The 18,337-nt window shown below is 43.7% G+C and overlaps 1 protein-coding gene and 1 long non-coding RNA gene across 3 annotated transcripts; both read left to right on the forward strand.

Annotated features, from left to right (window-relative positions):
- The first annotated feature begins 9,235 nt into the window (after positions 1-9,235).
- On the forward strand, positions 9,236-11,091 carry LOC108128018 (uncharacterized). The gene is made up of 2 exons (XM_017245372.3): positions 9,236-9,506; positions 9,574-11,091. The coding sequence occupies exons 1-2, from the start codon at positions 9,378-9,380 to the stop codon at positions 10,690-10,692; spliced, it is 1,248 nt and encodes a 415-aa protein (XP_017100861.2). The 5' UTR covers positions 9,236-9,377; the 3' UTR covers positions 10,693-11,091.
- A 671-nt stretch (positions 11,092-11,762) lies between these two features.
- LOC138926754 (uncharacterized) lies at positions 11,763-16,431 on the forward strand. Of its 2 annotated transcripts, XR_011443381.1 has the most exons (4): positions 11,763-11,852; positions 11,908-15,262; positions 15,379-15,720; positions 15,786-16,431. It is a non-coding gene; the product is annotated as an uncharacterized lncRNA (long non-coding RNA). The 2 variants fall into 2 exon arrangements; XR_011443380.1 differs by having other exon boundaries at positions 11,840-15,262.
- The last annotated feature ends 1,906 nt before the right edge of the window (positions 16,432-18,337 follow it).

Here is an 18,337-nt window from a genome sequence, read left to right on the forward strand (position 1 = left end):
GCCGAAAAAGTGTGTGGCAAAGTAAACGATTAAAATATGCACAACACGAGTAAACATATTTTGAAGAAGTAAATATCCTGGAGCAGAAGGAGCACCGAAGACGTAAGAATCGGAAGAGGAAAACCAAGCTCAGGAGCGCATGAAATGTATTTAAAATATGCCAAGTGGCAGACAACCTCATTCCCCTCACCATCCTCTACGGCTCTCCTCAAGGACTCAGGACACGTAGCTGCGAAGCGACGACAGCGAAATTGGGAAAGGAACTAGAGTCGGGCAATATATATCTGAAGGAGAAGACGACGAGCAAGAAACTGCACGTGGGCACAAAAGGCGCAAGGTAAATAAATACTGTAGCAGTGGCTGCCAGGCGGAGGAGAGAGTCCTTTCTCCAGGACCATCCCCTTCCCTGACATTCTAAGATACTTACAAGGATTAAAGAGTCACTCAAGTTAAATGCATTGAAAATGAACCAAAAGAAGCGTAAAAATGTTGCGCACTCTGAAGGAACTTGTTCAGTTGAAGAATTTGCAGGACGGGGAAAAGTCCTGTAGGTGTACTCGAAGCACTCCTTGGAGTGGGTGTTGTGCTCCAGCTGCTTTGGTCCTTGGCGCCAACGTACCTCCCATTCCCCGCTACTTGTGGCACTTTTAATTTTACTCACAGTTTATTCAATCTTCGTAGCTTGGATTTTGGCGAGGGCTTTCCCAGCTACTTTCTCCGCATTTTCCCGCTTCTTTCCCAAAGTGGCAGTTGTTGATTTAGCGGTGTTTAAATTGAGTCGTATTAGTTGGATTAAGCTCGAGAGCTGCTTGAGGTTTGGGTTTTGCCAAGTTAAAGCACAGAAGCTCAGAAAATTAGATCAGAGTTGCAGGAGTGCGGCAATAAGATAGACATTTAACGTACATCTTTGAAGGAAATTGGCAATGAAATTTATGAAAATTGTCCATAAAGAATTAGTTAAAGCTTGATATGAATTTTAGAAAAAGGGCAATCCCTGCCAAAGTGACAATGGGGAATCAGGTTTAATCCTCTCTTCACAAGCCACAATTAATGGATTTTTATTGCCGTACATCATTCAAAAATTTGTCAATAGAAGGCCAGACCGCAGCCCATTTAATATATATAAAGGGTACCCACCATCGGACCCACCTCCCGGGGGGATACTCCCTATAGGTATTTTATTATTTATCAGCCAGCCACGATCGAGGCCTGCCCGGTGGCTCCGCTGTTTTATATTATAAAGGCAATATTTCTGTGAGCGAAACAATAAAGTCGCGCTGTCATTGATTTATTTGTCTGCCTCCGCGTGGCAACAATAAACTGTGACTGTGCAACGCGAAATGCACTCGCACTCGCACAATAATGCTGCACAATGGCCGCCACCTCAGCGGTGGTTCAGTTTCCAGGACAGGATGGGGTGCATCGGTGTTGAGCCTCAAACATAATTCATTTCCGCTCATTGTCAGCACCCGATTTTTTGCATTGCATTTAAAATAACCGAACACAGAAGCCATGAAACGCACGTCCAAAGGATCTCAAGTGCAAAAATCCCCAACGAAAACAAAGTAACCGTCACAGAAAAAAAAACTGGCAGGGCCATTGCAGCAGGACAATGCAGGTAAATTGACTGTGGATTTCGGGCTTTGTCCAGGACAAGCCGAGCAAATTTTTGCAACGAAAAAAACTGTCCAATTTATTGAATTATTCGGTTGGTTATTGTTGGAAATCAAAAAATAATTCTGCATAACTTTGTTGTAATAAAGGAAAAAGTTGAAACTGTTTAAAAACTGATAAATTTCAATATCAGGCAAAGTTAAGAGCCACCAGCAAGGCTTAAATGTACACTACCAACTTTGTTTAAAATTTAAGTGACATTTGGTCCAAAGCTCCACACCGGGGATGACATAATTAAATCCTTGCAGTAATTAAATTCCCCAAAAAATCATTCCCCCTTCCAGTTCTGGGTAAACAAAACCCTTCCAGAAACTACCTTAATTGCAGGCGATAAGCCGGCAGAGACGGGGGCGCATACGTAATGCAAATTATTTTCAACATTTTCACATTTAATTGCAAAGCTGAGGACAGGACTACAAGGACAACGGGGCAGGAGTTTTGTGGAAAGGGTTCGACCGACAACTCGGCACATTCATTAAGCCGGCGGGGGAGAGGACGGTCAAGTGTCCCATGTCCAGTGTCCTTTGCCCAGGACACTGTCCAGAGAACTGGGCAGCGGAATGCGGCAGCATCATACATGGCGTGCCTGCTGGAAATTAAGTTTTCGCATTCGCATTTCCTACCTTTCTCGCCATATGGGACCCGCTGGCTCTATTCCCATTTCGGTTGTCCGACTTGAGTTGATAATCCAGCATAATGCGCTTTTATTTGAAATAATAATGTTGCTGTCGACATCGGTCTGGGCTCATTAAATGCCAGCGAGTCAGTCCCGGGATGTCCCGAGAACAAAAAATACTCCGGCCGAGAATAAAAAACGAGTGGGCTTCCCATAAAAGTTTCGAAAGCCCCAAAAAGGTTTGTCCACCGCAAAATTGCTGCACGAGGTGTCAAAGTTCATTCCGTGGCTGCGAATTAATTCCTATGTTCCTTTTCCTTTTTTTGATTGTTTAAATTTTCCAGCAAATTAAGTCGGACACGGGGTTGGGCTTGAGTGGGTGAGGATATAAACCATATGCATGAAGTTTGCACATGGGCATACGTATATTTTTCGGAGGTGTGAATCTTTGGAATTCCTTTCGGGGCCGAGATGACAAACGCAGTCGCATAAATTCCAACGAACCTCGGTTAACCGAAGCCCACAATAAATCTCATGGAAAACGATTCCCAAATTTTCCTCACACATAGCCCACTGTTGGCTTCTTAACTTTTCACTTGGCAAGCACAAAATTCTTGCGGCATTTGCTCAAAATAATTTATCATTTTCAGGGGCGAAAATTAATGGAAAAACGGGTGCCACTACCTTTTTGTGGTTTAAAGTTTTGCCAAACGGTTTTATAGTCATTTAAAGTTTGCCTTTATATCGTTTCTCTTTTGTAATTTGTGGACATTTTTGGGATTCCGTAGGCGAACTTTAATCCTTACCTGGGTGGTGGGTGTTGATGCGACGGGTGGGTGCACCGAATGGACACAGGCCTGCTGGAATACCTCAACATTAAAATGCCATTAATGCATTTGCGTAATGCCCCTGCTATTTTCCCGGGGCACACCTCATTGAAAGCCCATTAAAGTGACTTATGGACCGATTCCTGTGTCCTGTGCTCCTTTTTGTGAGTGCGAAATGTAAAAATTGCATTAAAAGCCAGTCCCGGAGCTTGGGTCCTGTGGAGGAGGTTGCCATTGTACCGCCGTAGTGGGCGTGGCAGGTGGCTCCGGAGCTGCATTTGTCTTATCAGCTCCGGTTCGGGCCGCATTCCCTTATTCGCAACCAACTGGCAAATGGCGATGGCCACATTTGCCTGACCATAATGAGCGGCAATTACCGCATCGGCCGCAAATTTGCATTGCACACTGCGAAAAATGTTGCAATGCAGGCTGGTGGCAGGGGCTGGGTGCTGGGGGATTGTGCGAGTAAACATTGTGCAATCTTTTATCAACAGCAATAATAACAGGCATTTCGAATGCAAATGGAAGTCCCGGGTAAGAGTGAGAGAAAGTGGGCTCCGTGCAAAATGGAAAGTGGACCGTCGGGGGTTTTTTTTAATTGCGCCTACTTGAGCGTAAAGTGAAATGAAAATGGGGAAAGGTAACAGCGTAAAAGGTTAACATTGAAATAGGGTTTACATAGGGTATACTGTTTTGATAGCCTGTGAACTATTAAATCAAGGCTTGTTTATCAGAAACCAACAGAAGACTTATCGTTCTAATACGTTTATCAATTTGCTCAAAACTTAGCCACCCACCCTTTTGGCTCCCTGTGTCCTGTTTGGACACTTTCACTTTGTAGCCGGTTCTGAAAAGGAAACGGAAACATCTGCCAGAGTCTACTTCCAGGTCCAGATCCAGACCAACCCCAGATCCCAGGCCCAAAATAGTGCGGCACAAGTTTAGAGCTAAACAAACTCGTAAACTCGAAGCCGAAACTCAATTTTTCGCACAACAATGCGCTCATAATTACAACAGCCAGTCAGCCTTGAGGGGCAAAGGGTGGGGTGAATAACGAAAAGATACAGATACAAGCCTCAGCCTCAAATCAAATCAGAAACTTTAAATCTTGAGGACACGAGGCGCCTGCCAGGACGGATCTGGACGGGTCAGGACGGGTCTCTTTCAATTTCGAACTTCTACATCTCCCTCTAATACAGGGGCTCATTCAATCGTCAGTTCCAGCAATTACACGCATTTTGCGCAATTTAAACCAAATGCTAACGACAGCCAACAAGCGACAACCAACAAACGACAGGCAGGCGACTTGTGACAACCTTTGCTGCACCTTGGACACACTAACTTTTTCGGGGGGACAGGAAGCCGGTCCGGGGCTTTGGGTCCAGGGGTCAGGGGTCAGCCGGGGGTTTGATGAACAACAAGTTGAAATGATTTGGTGGCACTCTGATATTTACAATACCCACTATTAGTTTTAAAGAGTATATTAGTGAAAGTTTTATATTTCCATTTAATATGATTTAAAATATGAATATGAGCCCCAAACATTAAGAACATGGAAGCTAATACGAATTGCGATTTACGATTCAGTTATTACGATTTGGATTTTAAAATAAGTTTAAATATGGTCTTCCTTTTATACACCTAGTCCTTGTTTGTCATTCTCAATGACTTCTCAAACGATATGCGAAACTTAGTTACTATATTTGTAAAGTTTGAAGTCCCAACGATAACAATGCCCAAGCTCTGCCCAAAACTACGAGGTATTAAAAGGAGAATACTGTACATCAAAAAGTAACTTGCCTGCCATACGGATGTCATCCGTTGCAGATCGTTCGAGCGCAAAATTTAACAATGACACAAACGCACACAAAGTTTGCTGTGGGCGGATGGGATGTGGGTGTGCGAGTGCGAGTGGGTGGTTGTATGCCACACGCCTCCCCCCTCCGCCCGCGCCAAAGATAATACCTAACACACCTAAAAACCTACAGACAACGGCTTTGGCTTTGGCTTTCGGCCTTTTGGCAGTACAATGTTTGCCATAGGGGCAGTGAGTTTGCGAGCCGGAGAGATGGAGTCGCTCATGCAGAAGCTGTCATGTCCAGCACTCGGAGAGTCCTGGCTCCTGTAGATGGTCCTGGGGAAAGGGGTGTGTGCTATACGGCAACACTTAAAAGTCACACGGGCGTGGCAAGTTAAATGAAATGCACAATTGATGTGGCCATTGTGCGTCTCTGCTCGCATTGTGTAGGTGATGTGAATGGTCCTTTTGCTGGTCCTGCAAGTGACAGGATGTGCGTGTAAGCCAGAACAGGACCATATGGGACAAACAAGGCGTACCTGCCTCAGAAGATATCCTATTCCTCGGGTTGACTTTCTTCGCTTTTGCAAATCAACACAAAAACGGAACAAGCAAAAAAAATAACAAGAATCCACTCTGGCAACAGCTGTCATTTTCTCTTAACCCTTGGCCGATGTCGCCAAGTGTCATCCCTGTTAAGGGGTTAAGGGAGAGGAACCGAGACAACAACCAAAGTGTAAAAAATTTCAATCAATAACCGTAACGATAACATTGTCAGCAGGATAGCATTCTTAAATAGTTGAGCGAAATACGCTGACTTTTTGATACACTTTATTTTGATTTACAATTTTTGAAGAATTTGAAATGTTGAAGATAATATTCTTTTTCAAGGACCGATAACCAGAGTACGAAAAGTATGTAAAGTCCTAATTTTCAGTTCAATATTTCAAATTACCTCGAATTATTTGGTTGTTGTATAACTATGCACTAAATTTCAATATAATAGTTTTTGTTGCACTTAAATATGTCTCATATCAAACAAGAAGAGCAACACTACCCGACTAGACAAACACACATGCCGCACCGTTCGTGCAACTCTTTTTTTGGCGTACATTTGCAATAAATTTTGCCGCCTGTTGACAAGCCCCAAAGTATGCTTTAAAATGGCTAAGCCCGTGTCTCCTGCATCCGAAGGATACGCGGAGTTCAAAGGCTGCTCCCTGGCAAACGCGATTTTTATCGCAATTCAATAGAGTTTCCGTTACATTACGCCGTTGTCCTTTGTCTAGGAAAAGGAGCTGCGGAACTAACAGCGCCACATTTTGTATCCTTTGCGACGTGTCACCGTGTATTGCTTCCGCTTGGATCCTGTTCCGGCTCCTTTTCCTCCTAAAAAACCCATCCATGGGATGTTATTGCCTGTTGGTGTATGTATGTGTGTTACTCTGGTGCACCTTGTGGCCCCCGAAGAATGTTATTGAATTTTTATGTTGTCTGCGATTTCTTTCCTCCGGTGGATTTACATTTTGTGGCATTTGATTTATGGACCGACGTGGCATCCTTATTAAAGAGCTCTTCAAAGGATGTGCCATGCGGCATAATTAGCCACCGCAAAGGGGGTTCCTTATTATGCCCCCTTGATAAAACCGGTAAAGGGGTTGCCTGGCTTAACTTTGAGCAAAGATTCTTTTATTTTTGTTTCAGCTTGCGGAAATTGAATTAACGTCCTCAGCTCTTCTGAAATGTCAATTTGGAAGTTTGGAATATAGACAGGGTGAAGCTACCTTGAGGAGTGCTCATTAGGATTCCGTTTCTGGCGGCGAAGTTATCTTCGCTTGTTTACCTTGAAATTAAAAATGCAAAGATTCCTTCAAGGATATGGCCTTCGGCTGCTTTCAGCGACATCTGCAGCGGGCCGGCTGAATTATTTATGGCATTTTCCTAGAGAACGAGAACCGCAGTCGAACAGAAACAGATTACAAGATTAAATTATTGTAACAAGAGCATTACGCAACTACTTTGCATAATTTACCGCATAAAGAAACAAGAGCGGACAGGGCGCAGGGCACAGAAATAAAAACATTCATCTTGGCCCTAAGTCGGGACTTCTTGGCTCTGATAAAATATGTATAAAATAGGTACAGCTCCCTGGCTTTGTGGTGCCCTTTATTTGGTAGGTGTCAGTCGAGAGCCAGCAGGTCCCACGAGTCGTATACGTAACTTGCAGTGTTTACAACAATTTGTCACTTTTACCCCGAGACACTCAAGGAGTTGCAAAAAATAAAGGCGGAGCAGCTCCAAGGAGTAGGAAAAATATGTGAAGGTGGCCAGACTCCTTGGGAATGCCTAATTTGCATTTTAATTTAATTTTTTTCATACCGCGAAATGTCAACAGACAGTGCCGGCTCGACTTCAGACTCGACTCGAGTCACTTGCAGACATTTTCTACCCCACGAAAGCCAAAGAGGAGTTGTCCTTGCGCCGTTCCTGTTTTTGTTTGTCTTCCAGTTTTTCTTGGCGCACTTTTAATTGAGCCCTGCATATGCATGAGTCTGTGGCAACTCAATTAAAGCGACTGCCGACGCTTTGAACTTTGTTTTTTGATCCTTGAACTCTCATTTAAAAATGCGCCAGAGCTGAAAAAATCGATGATAAACTTTGATTGATTTGGGTCCCCAAAGTCATGGTCAAAAATATCAATGTTCAAGGATATCAAGGCTTGAATCGGACACTGGAGACACAGATAGCCGACTCTCACCAGCCCTCGTTGTAAATTTAACAGAAATTGTCGGGAGCATCCAATCGTGCAACCGTTATTACCTGTTGGCTCCCCTTTCAACTTCCCGTCTATACGTTTATGTCGACTTGGCCACTTGGAGCTGGCCGTGTTCCTGCCACTGCGGTTGCATTCCATTTCCGTCTGCGTCACGGCTCATAATTCTTTAAATTTATGAAGTGTAACCGGAGCAAAGGCTGGTTCTGGTCTGGTTTGGTTTGGGATTCAACGAAAAAGGGGTTTAAGGGGTGCAGCTTTGAATGACCAAAGGTGGTAAGAATCTTTAAGCTACTAGCCGGGCTTTTAGTTCACTTTTTTAAAGTTTACATCTTTACAAAGAGGGTTATCCTTTCTCTCCTGTTCGTTCACCTTACTTCATCTAAGCCTCGTCTCCTGCTTTATCCTCATCGGAATCTTGTGTCACGTGACGACACTCACCTAATTTGAGAAGAGCTCTTAATCTACGCACAATGAGATAAATACCTTTTGTGGTGCTGGTGGTTAACCGTAAAAACCCCCAAGAATCCCCACCTCCCACAACCTCCTGCTTTCCGTTGTGTAATCCGTGAGCTGTTACCGTTACCAAGGCACTTGGCACGCTCCCGAATTGCCACTTGAGGCAAATTGCTTTGGCGCGCAAACTTTCGAGACTTTGGCACGAACAACTCAACGTTTATTACCTGACGCTCCCCGAAGGTCGCTTATCTGAAGCTGTTAATGTATTAATTTGAATTCTTTATGAGCCAGGTCGCCCGTCTTGCTGGATTCGATTCAAAATATGTTTGACATGGCAAATTTAGTGGAAAATTGCCGCATGTCGCTGTCCAAATACGTACAAGAGTGTGCTAGTGAAAATGCTACGTGACTCCATTGCAAATAAAAAGTCAACTAACAGGGGGACTCAAATACCAGCAAACAAAAATAGAAAAGGGCCCAGGACAAATTGGCCAGCTTCAGGAACTTCAGGAACCCTGAAGGCGGACCGAAATTTAAAAAACAAATCACACCTACAAGCGCCCAAGACAAATTTACAGACCGTCCAAGTGCGACTTGCAACCCAGACGCAGGGAAACTGTGGCATGGCATCCTGCCGGTAATGGAGTGGACTTTATTTGTGCTCCTGCTACGTCCTTGTTTACTGCTGCCACTCCTGCCACTGGACACGCTTGGCTGCCCATACCTTTTGCGGCACGCTCCGACGACGAGCGGCGCATTTGTCAGCCTCCGTCCGGATGTGGACTCAAATACGAACACGGACTGCCAAATGGATGAGGATTGCATGTGGTCATCACTGCAAGAAATAGCCAGGATTTAATACAAAGTTTTAAAAACTGTGTTGGATTGATATTTAATTCTTGGTTTCTTTTCAAATCCACAATGTTTTTGGATTAAATTTTTGATCAATTATAAACTTTTAAAAAATCTAAATATCAAAGTTGTTCTTACCATTCGTACCTCTTACTAAACAATCCATTTCTCTGAGCCAATAATGGGGAAATAGTATGCCATGAAAACAAACTCATACTACTTTTACTGTCACACTAGGTTAGGTAGACCTCATTCCCTTCCCTACTTCATTCTATTACTTTACTCTACACTGGACACATCTAAAAAAAATTGTTCCCATATTCCCCTATCTATAAGACACATCTATTTTTTTGATACCTGAAATTTGTACTATTCAATATGGACAACCTGCTGCAAGAGGCCAATGACGCAATTCAGCGAAACGAAAACAATGAGATGGAGAAGAATATTGTCGCGGACTTTGAATCCGGATTTACCTTGGGTGGAAAGCCCATTCTGCCGCCACTGGTTTGCATTAATAACATGTTTCGGAAAGTGCTTGTATTGACAGGCTCTTGTTTTTCCCTCACCTTAGATGACTAATGAGAAACGCTTGGAGATAAAGGTTCTGCTCCTGGAAGCCGCTTTAAAGAAGAAACTGATGTGTGTCCAGAAGACTGATTCGTGCGCTACATTTGAGGCCTCAACTGAGACTCTGCCACCGCCTCCGAAGCCCTCTTCGGAGACCAAAGAAACCAATACTGATTCGGCTATTGAGCCTTTGATTGTGATGGGACGCTTCCGTCAGAAGTTGAGTGTTTCGGAAACTACGATCCATGACAATGGAAAAAATGATGAGGTCATAAACTTGGAACCGCGAAAAATCAAACCGGAGCCTGTTGTCGCTCAAGTGGTCGTGGAGGATACCTTTCTGGGTCCCCCACAAATGGCGGTCGAGTTTCAAAGTACTCCAAGCGAAATTCAGAAGTCCAGCTGGGTGACTGGGACTGAAGAGCTGCCCATTTTAAGACGCAGTCAAACTTGCGTGGACTCAACCAAGTTGCACCACCAATTGTGGCGCCGCAACCAGTTAGCTGGTCAGCGCTTGCTGGAAGTGCGAAAGACTCCTATCAAAACACCAGACAGCTCAGAGTCCGGATCCCGTGTCTTGAAGGAGGAGACAAAGGTCAAACCTCGTAGTAAGATTCCTCTAATTCAAAAAAAAGTCAAGATTGATGAAGCTGCACCCTATATTACCCCGGGTCATGAGGCATGCTACGAGCCCACTCCACCGATGTCCAGGTGCCAGAGTGCTGCTGAGAGGCGCAAGAATTATGACCAAAAATTGTCTGTGGGAAGATATAACATGGCCAAAAAACGTGAAGAATCATTGGCGAAACAGAAGGTTGTCCCCAAACCTAACATTCCCAAGAGCATTAGGACTCCGCTGTCCGAACAAGCTCGACTTGAAATCCAGGAGCAGAGGAAACGCTTTCTGTCCATGGTTGCACGTCAGGCCGACGAGCAAAAGTATCTCCATGCCGAATTCGAAAAACAGCAGCAGGAACTCATGGATAAGATGCTTGGGGATCTGATCCACGCCACCAGCGAGGTCTCCGCGGACTATCCGTCGGAGATGGATACCGCTCCCGGTAGCTGCAGCGCCGCTACCATTGCAAGCTGCAACAACACCAACAGCATCAGCCCCTCCTAATTCCAGCCTGGACTACCTACCAGGTGCTAGGAGTGTTGGAGAGGGACCCAACATAGTATAACATGTCCATGAGACAGCTCCATAAATTAATCGTTCATCCGGGAATGCACTGCAACAAAAACCTTTAAAAGACCGGGATACACGTATTCTAGTCATATTCCGACTAGAATTTTCAATAGTTGGTCTGCTTTAAAATTGAAAATTCTTGTTTGGTGCATTTTTAACTAAAATAATTGTCAACTTTTTTATCTCGTATTAAGGGGGCAGAGGTCCTGTACAGTATTCGAGAAATTTGTACGTATTTCATGCGGACGATCGAGTTGTCCCCGGATAGATGTAATACTTTGATAACTAAAAGTTAAAAAAATTGTTCGTCACTTGTAACTAACTAATGGTTAGGTTGTTGAAATAAAAATACATAAAAAGTAAATTAATTTTTTTTTCGGTGCGAGCACTCTACTTTTGAGAATATTCCACGGGAATCCGTTGGAAACCAAATATAGCGGGCATAGAGCGTCTCTAATTGCGCCCAACGTCTGCGGCCGTGCCACACAAGTTGCCCCCACTATTCGCCCCACTATTGCCCGGAGGGGGGGCCACCTGCCCGGGCGTCTCACATTGATGTCTCTATAAGCGTTTCGTTGCCCTCGCCCCCTTGGGTCTCCCTACCTTGGCCATTCTATCACACATCTCACTTTTTTTGCCATTTCTCCTGGCAAATTCGCTTGGCCCGTTTCACTTGGCGCGCCCATAACTCGGCGTGTTATTAAGTGTAAAAATTAAAATTTCATAAATTGTTATGCTTTATTTAGAGTGCGCCGAGCGCAGAGAAGAGAGTTCCTCCGAGTCCCCGGGTCTTTCCTGTTTTCATTTCGCCATCACGATCGCGATGGCAATGCGTGTGGTTCTTCGTGATTTGCGCACTTCGGAAGCTGACGATATTGAGACTTAAGTGGACATAATTAAAAGCACTTAAGAGTCGCCACAGATCGCACCGACTGAGGTATATGCAGATATATCGGGGTTGTGGGAATCTAGCATTGGATCCCAGCCAAATTGGCCAAGCAATGGGCAAAATAGTGGAAAGATCACAGACGGTTCCTAGATTAGTGACTATATTAGAAAGAATAGTTGGCGATCATTTCAAAGTCGCCTCAAAAGTAAGAAATATTGAAACTTAATATTAATTATGATGATTTAAATTTTAAAATCCAGAAACCCCAGGGTAGTCCTCTCTTCAACTCACCTCACTTAAATGGATAATGAGGTATGTTAATTCCAAACCAGTTGTTTATCCACTCGAAAATGAAGTTGGAAATAGTTGTCTAATCTCTTGTTTTTTCACTTGGCTAATCACACGAGCCGAGGAAAACTTCCGCGAGCTGACAAAAATGCTATGGAAATCATTTCGCGCTTTTAGTTTGGGGCAGGGGCTTATTAAATGAAGTGCACATGAAACGGGCATTCGGATTTCATGACTAGAATAAACATAATCAAAGTAATAACTCGAGCAGCTTTTCCACCCTCCATCCAACCCATCTCCACCTCTTGGAAAACATGTGAAATTAATCTTGTTTATGTTTGTGGAAGAGGAGGGGCGGGCGAGGCAGAAAGGCGATGGGAAAACCAAGAAAGTTTTCTCTAAAAGTTTTCGGTTGCCTTTTTGCGCAAGTTTTCCCTCGAAGACGCAGGAGATGGAGCCTCAAAAGTTTCCAGTTTCGAGTGAAAATAAATAAAATCGAATGATTTCACTTTTGTTTCAGGCACGTAAATAGTTTCGCCTGCCACAGAAATATCCATTCAAGTGCAAATGCGAAATTTAATTAAAATATTTCTGAGGCGTTTAAAAACGCTGCCATCAAACCCCCAAGACCAAGACCTTGTTTGCATATCCGTGAGCTTTAGGTGCGCGGTAGACAACCCTCTTTTTTGGCAATAATCTGCTTATTCGGCAACATGAGTGAAAAGTTCTGTCAACAAAATCGAAATCACGGAAAATGTGTTTGCCGTTTAAATTCGATTTTGATCCTATTTATCCAGCAAATTGCAGCAATTGAAAGGATTTGCCATGGCTCCTTGGCGCTCCTTGTTTGATTTTCAAATTACCTTTCGATATTGAGTGGGTGACTGATGTGTGATGTACTGGGATGTGGTGCAAACATTTGTTAAAGCCAATCCGGGATCTAGAGCTTTAAGTTACACACCCACACCCAACGCCACTGGGATTTTGTTGGTCCCCTCGCAGAGATATTGAATTTCAATAGCTGCAGCTGCAGGAAATCACTTCCTGGCGACAAAGTAGACGAAATGCGAATGGAAATCAGCCAGGATGATGGCAAGGCTATGGCAAAGGCGAAGGCAAAGGAAACGCAAAAGGACAAGCGAGTCAAAGAAATCCCCAAGTGCGGGTCAAAGAAAATAAAACTTTATGCAAATGCGCCACTTTGGCCGTAAAATGAAATAGTCCCCGGCCAAATTATACCTTGAAGGCTGATGAGCTGCCTGCCTGTCTCCTGTTCTGCCGTCTGGCCAATTGTCCTGCCCGTGAATTGAAACAAAAGGGACATGCCATTCGATTTCCTCCCCCCTACAAGGACTGTTTAGTAGTTTGGGAACCCGAGCAGGTGACTTTAACTTGGCAAAACTTTTGCATTTTACAATTTACCTACATTCGGCCATGGCCCCCCGGGGGAAACTTTTCCAGCGACAATAAAATGTCCAACTCGGTGCCGGAAGTTGTTACGGACACGTTGCCCGCCATTCGCCGTCTGCTGGCTCCGGCTGCTTTTTTGGCCACTCATTATTAATATTATTATTATAACTCCACGGAGCCCAAAAAGCGCCTCTTTTGACCGGAACCGGATGCTGTTATTAATTCACATGTCCGGCAACTGCAACCCTGACTGGATGTGGGCTATCATCATCAGGTATCAGCAACTTTATCCCCCGAATACGATGGGTCCTGGTGCCTGGTGCACTTCTGCTTTCTTTTTGCCGATTCCTAATTAAATTTGCCACTTTATTTGCTCTCCTTTCGTTGGCTCCCCATTCCCGGTGCTCTTACCCAGCGATGTCTTAATTGTGTTTGTGCTACTCTATTTCCTCCACTCACTCGAACACACTCGCACAATCGCAGAGAACTCATTTATGCCACACAGCTTCCTGCGTCTTGGTCCTGCCACTGGAATCCTGCTCCTAGTCTGAGGTGGCTGTTTGCGCTAAAATAATTGAATTAATAATTGCTGCGTGTGGTTTTCATGCTTTTCCAGCTAAGACAACTAAGAATGCCAAGTAAGGACCGGAGTATAGATTAAAGGATACTCTGTAATATGATGGGACTTAATTATCTGAAAAAACTAAGGGCTTTAAAGTTATTATTTAAAGTAACCATACTTTAAGGTTTAAAGTTTTAGCTTGAATTTGATTTAATAGCAAGGAACAGAATATACCCCTGAATACCTAGTGTAGTACAGGGTAGAGAAAAAACCCAAGTGCTTAAGCCTGAGCTCAGAACCGAGCAGCGTCGTGTGCAAGTTTTATCTTGGCGCTGTCTTTGGCTGCCAGCCCCTTCCCAAAAGTTCCCCGGATGCCTTTACTTGCTCACTGATTTAATAAATTAACGTTAATTAGCTGTTGTGGTCGATGGCAACGGAAGGAGGGCGAACGGAGACGGGAAACTGGGTTAGCTTAAAAGACAATAATGCCACGGCTCCGGCAACTTTCATCCTGGCTGTACGTGATTTCCGCGGCTGCTCCAAGATTTAGCCCGAAACCAAAGCCTGAAACCAAGTTCGATACATGAGTTATGAGCTGTCATGCGGGGCGGAGGATGGTGGGCGTGGCATGACGGTGTGCTATACTCGAACCGATAATTCATATCTGTGAAAAGCTGAGTCTGTTTGTTTATGCCGTTCTAATTAGCCAAATGAGTGGCCAAAGATCAGCAATGGAATTAAATTCAAGAGGAAAACAAACTTCCAGGAAGGCCTGTTTCAAAATGAATTCATTTCAACTTGGCCCGAGTTCAAACTTATCCGAAAAGAATCCAATTAAAGTCAAGACCAAGGCCGCAGGGCCTCGACTCTGGTCAAATGCAATTGCCAGTCAAAAGTGAGCCAAGGAAGTTGGCCCAAACTGGACAAAGTTGCTTGAGACATTCGCCTCGGGGCCATGGGAACTCAAGGAACTGGCCAGCATTTAAATTGAAATTAACATCCTGTCGGCAGATCCTCACATACGGATGTAGACTTCGGCAAATGTGTGCTCATTATACCAGGCCAAGTCAAAGGCAAAGGCCAAAGGGAAAGAAAAGGAAGCCAAAGAGGCAAAAAGAAAACTTGCCAACAAGTGCTGGCCAAAAGCAGAATCTGCAAAGCAAAGGAAGCCAAAAGAAAAGTGTCAAGCAAACATCTGACTAAACAAACACTTGAAGTTGTGGAATTCTCATAAGACTGGCAGAAAAGTCTTTTAAATTACTAATAAAATAATAAAGTATTTTTTAAGCTGTATTTTATTTAAGTCATATTCAGAAAAACACCCTAACGAAAGAAGTTAAACAAAGAGATTATTAGTAATATAAATTATTATTAAATATAAATTATATATTACATGTTTAAGATTTCAATTTATTTTCTTCTTTCAAAAATGTATGTATTATCCACAGTGATCCTTCTTCTATACCCATAGTAATCACACATGAAAAAAGCGACACTCACTGGTGTAATTAAGAGGCCATTGTTATTTCGCTGACAAAAGTGAAAGATGCCTTGATGGATAACAGGACTGTGGCTGTTGTTGCTCCTGCTGTCTCCTGCCTTTGGATATCCTTCCGTTGCCTGTTGACACTTCAAAGTGCGAATGGGTGCCCTTTGATGTAATCAACCTTCCCCACCGACTCGTATCCACCAAACTTGGCACATTATTCCCAATCTTGCAATTATTCTTACCTCAGCCTTTGACGACAGCAATTAAAATTCTCACACACACTGGATACTGCCGCACCAGCTTTAAAGGACTAATTTCCCATATGTGAGTGTGCTAGTGTGTCTGAGTGCTGATGTCTGCATAAATATTTAATGTGTTTGCCTTGTTAGTGGCTGGCTTTCGAGGGCGATATCACTTTATTCTGCGGAAGGATTAAATTAATGCCAAACGTGTGCGGCACACCCCACCTCAACCCCTTGATACCCGAAACACTAGCAGACTGTTGTTGTTTTAGGCAATGCAAACATGGAGCAGTGGGCGAAGGGATGTGCGGGCGGATTTTGAGAGCTAGTGGCTGGCATAGGCAAACAGACAAGTGGAAACCGCTACTTACACTAGTTAGCTAATCAAATTAGTTTTATTAACACGTACGACAACAAGTGCGGGGCAAACTAACACATGAGCATGTGCCAGAGCTTTACGTGTTAATTGCATGTTAAACTGTTTAATGCGCTAGTAGGTATAAAGTACAGAAAATGTTGCCTACTTTTTGGGGAAGAACATCTAGGCTTTCAGCGCGCTAAGTAACGCGGCTTAGACTTACTTTTCAAAAATGGTTAAGGAATTTATCAGTCATGTACATCTTGAAAAGTGTAATCCGTTGAAAACAATTACAAGCCATAAATAAATCCCCGTTTTTAGGCCAATATGCTTGAAGCATTTAAATAGAGTTGCGCCTATGTTTGGCATATTAATGTTCCTTTTTCTGTGAAAATCTGGTTAACATGTCTCCATTTTAACTCCTTTTGAGCCCATAGGAATGTGTTCTGCCCACAAATGTTCAGTTAATTGGCCGCGCTGACATCAGCAGCCGAAACCCGAACTTCGGCCAATGGGCTTCTTCAATTACACCACTGACCCCCATAATTAATGTTAATAAATAATAAATTTCCATATAAAAACGTCCCCGCAAACATGTGTGAGACGCAATCCGAGACATGCAGAGAAGTGAAAGTCCGAAGCGGCATACAAATCTCCGTAATTAAGGACCAAGCCCGAAGGACCGAGTGATGCCAGGACACTGATAACATGCAAAAAGCGAAAGGAAAACGGAAGCGTTTAATTAACTTGTTTTGTTCCGTCTGGCCCAGCCCAGCCGGATTTATATATAATATCGTATGCGAAGCGTATCGGGCAATTAGCCTGTCCAGAGAAATCGAAAGGAAAATTGAAAGTGTGCGTATCATAAATTGCTGACCAACCACCATCCGGCAAAATTCTAATCCGACCAGAATCCGATAAGGCCAGACCGAATTGCATTAGCCAAGGCCTGCAGAAACCGCAAGCAAAGTTTAGAGCCTAAGAAAAGTTTCTGTTCAGAGTGAACCGCATTTCCAAAATGATGCAAAGTGCAACAGAGTCGCCAGTCAGAGTCGCATTACCGAATTGTCGCATTCCGCTCGTCAACTATTTTCGGGCTCAAACTTTTTCAATTAGACATGCCAAGGAAATCACTCGGCAAAGGGTTAAGATCAAACAGTCGAGCATTCAGGACATATTAAGTGTGAAGATAAGAAAGCCAGGCCACAAATAAATCAGCATTCATTGTCTAGCCAATTGAGCTTGTAAATATTTCATTAATCGGTGGAAGAGTCTGAAAATGTGAGGCATTAATTCAAGTTGCCTTGATGAATGGCTCAACTATTTAAACAGAGTGAGAAGTGCTACTGCTGATGCTTATATAACCTGCCCTTTTACCATCTCCCAGTTGGCCAACTTTTAATTTGCTCACATTCTCATTTGCGAGAACAAAGTCACTCCAAAACAAAAGATGCCAATTTAATCTAGTCCCTGTTGGCCACATGGGACACTTGCTCGTAAAGCCACTGGACAGGACTTCAGGGGGCCAGGACTGGGACACCAGTCTGTGCACAGGAAATGACTTCAGTGCCGGACCCAGTGACTGTGTGTGTAAGATGTTGGCGCCAGCAGGTAACTTCCGGCATAGTCAAATTGAAAATGGCTTCGGCAGGCCACAATCTGCCTGCCCTTACCACTCAATTCGCTCCCTTGGGGACCTGCCAGCTGGTCTACTTCGTTGTGGCCAGAGTGTAAAGTTGTCTGCACTCACAAAGTGTGACAAATTAAATTAAAGCCAAAAGTCCATTGTAGCTACTAGCAGTAATTGCTTAATGCCCTCTCGCAATTAAACTCTAGAAAGAGTTCTTTCAGGAGTAGAAAAAAGGGAATATGTGGTACAAGGGAAATCAGGAAAAACAGGACACGTGAGTCCGTGAACTGCGACCGGCACTTGACTTATGACATTAGAGCGCAGACACAAATCTTTATGAGTCGCGCACTCCTGCCAGGACATAAGTAAGAAAAACTACGGTTTCCACTTAGCTGGGCCAAGACCAGCCGCACAAACACGCAGGATACTCAGGCCAGGATATGTGGCAAATGGCAGATTCGAGTGGACAGTGACAAAAATCTCAGGAGCTATATACACTTAGGACTTTCAGAAAGTTTTCCTTGACAAAAATACATTTTTTAATATAAATTACACATTTTGTGCTAGTTTTTTAACTTGTCCAATGCCATTCGTAACCCCTTTCGCTCAGTGTATGCCTTTGAAGGCATGTCCAGCAACCAGACTGACGCATTGTTGTGGTCATAAGTCAGCGACTGGACAAAAAACCTGTGCACTGAGTTGAAAATCTTA

The sequence above is a fragment of the Drosophila bipectinata genome, chromosome 3R, assembly GCF_030179905.1.
Source record: "Drosophila bipectinata strain 14024-0381.07 chromosome 3R, DbipHiC1v2, whole genome shotgun sequence".
Lineage (NCBI taxonomy): Eukaryota > Metazoa > Arthropoda > Insecta > Diptera > Drosophilidae > Drosophila > Drosophila bipectinata.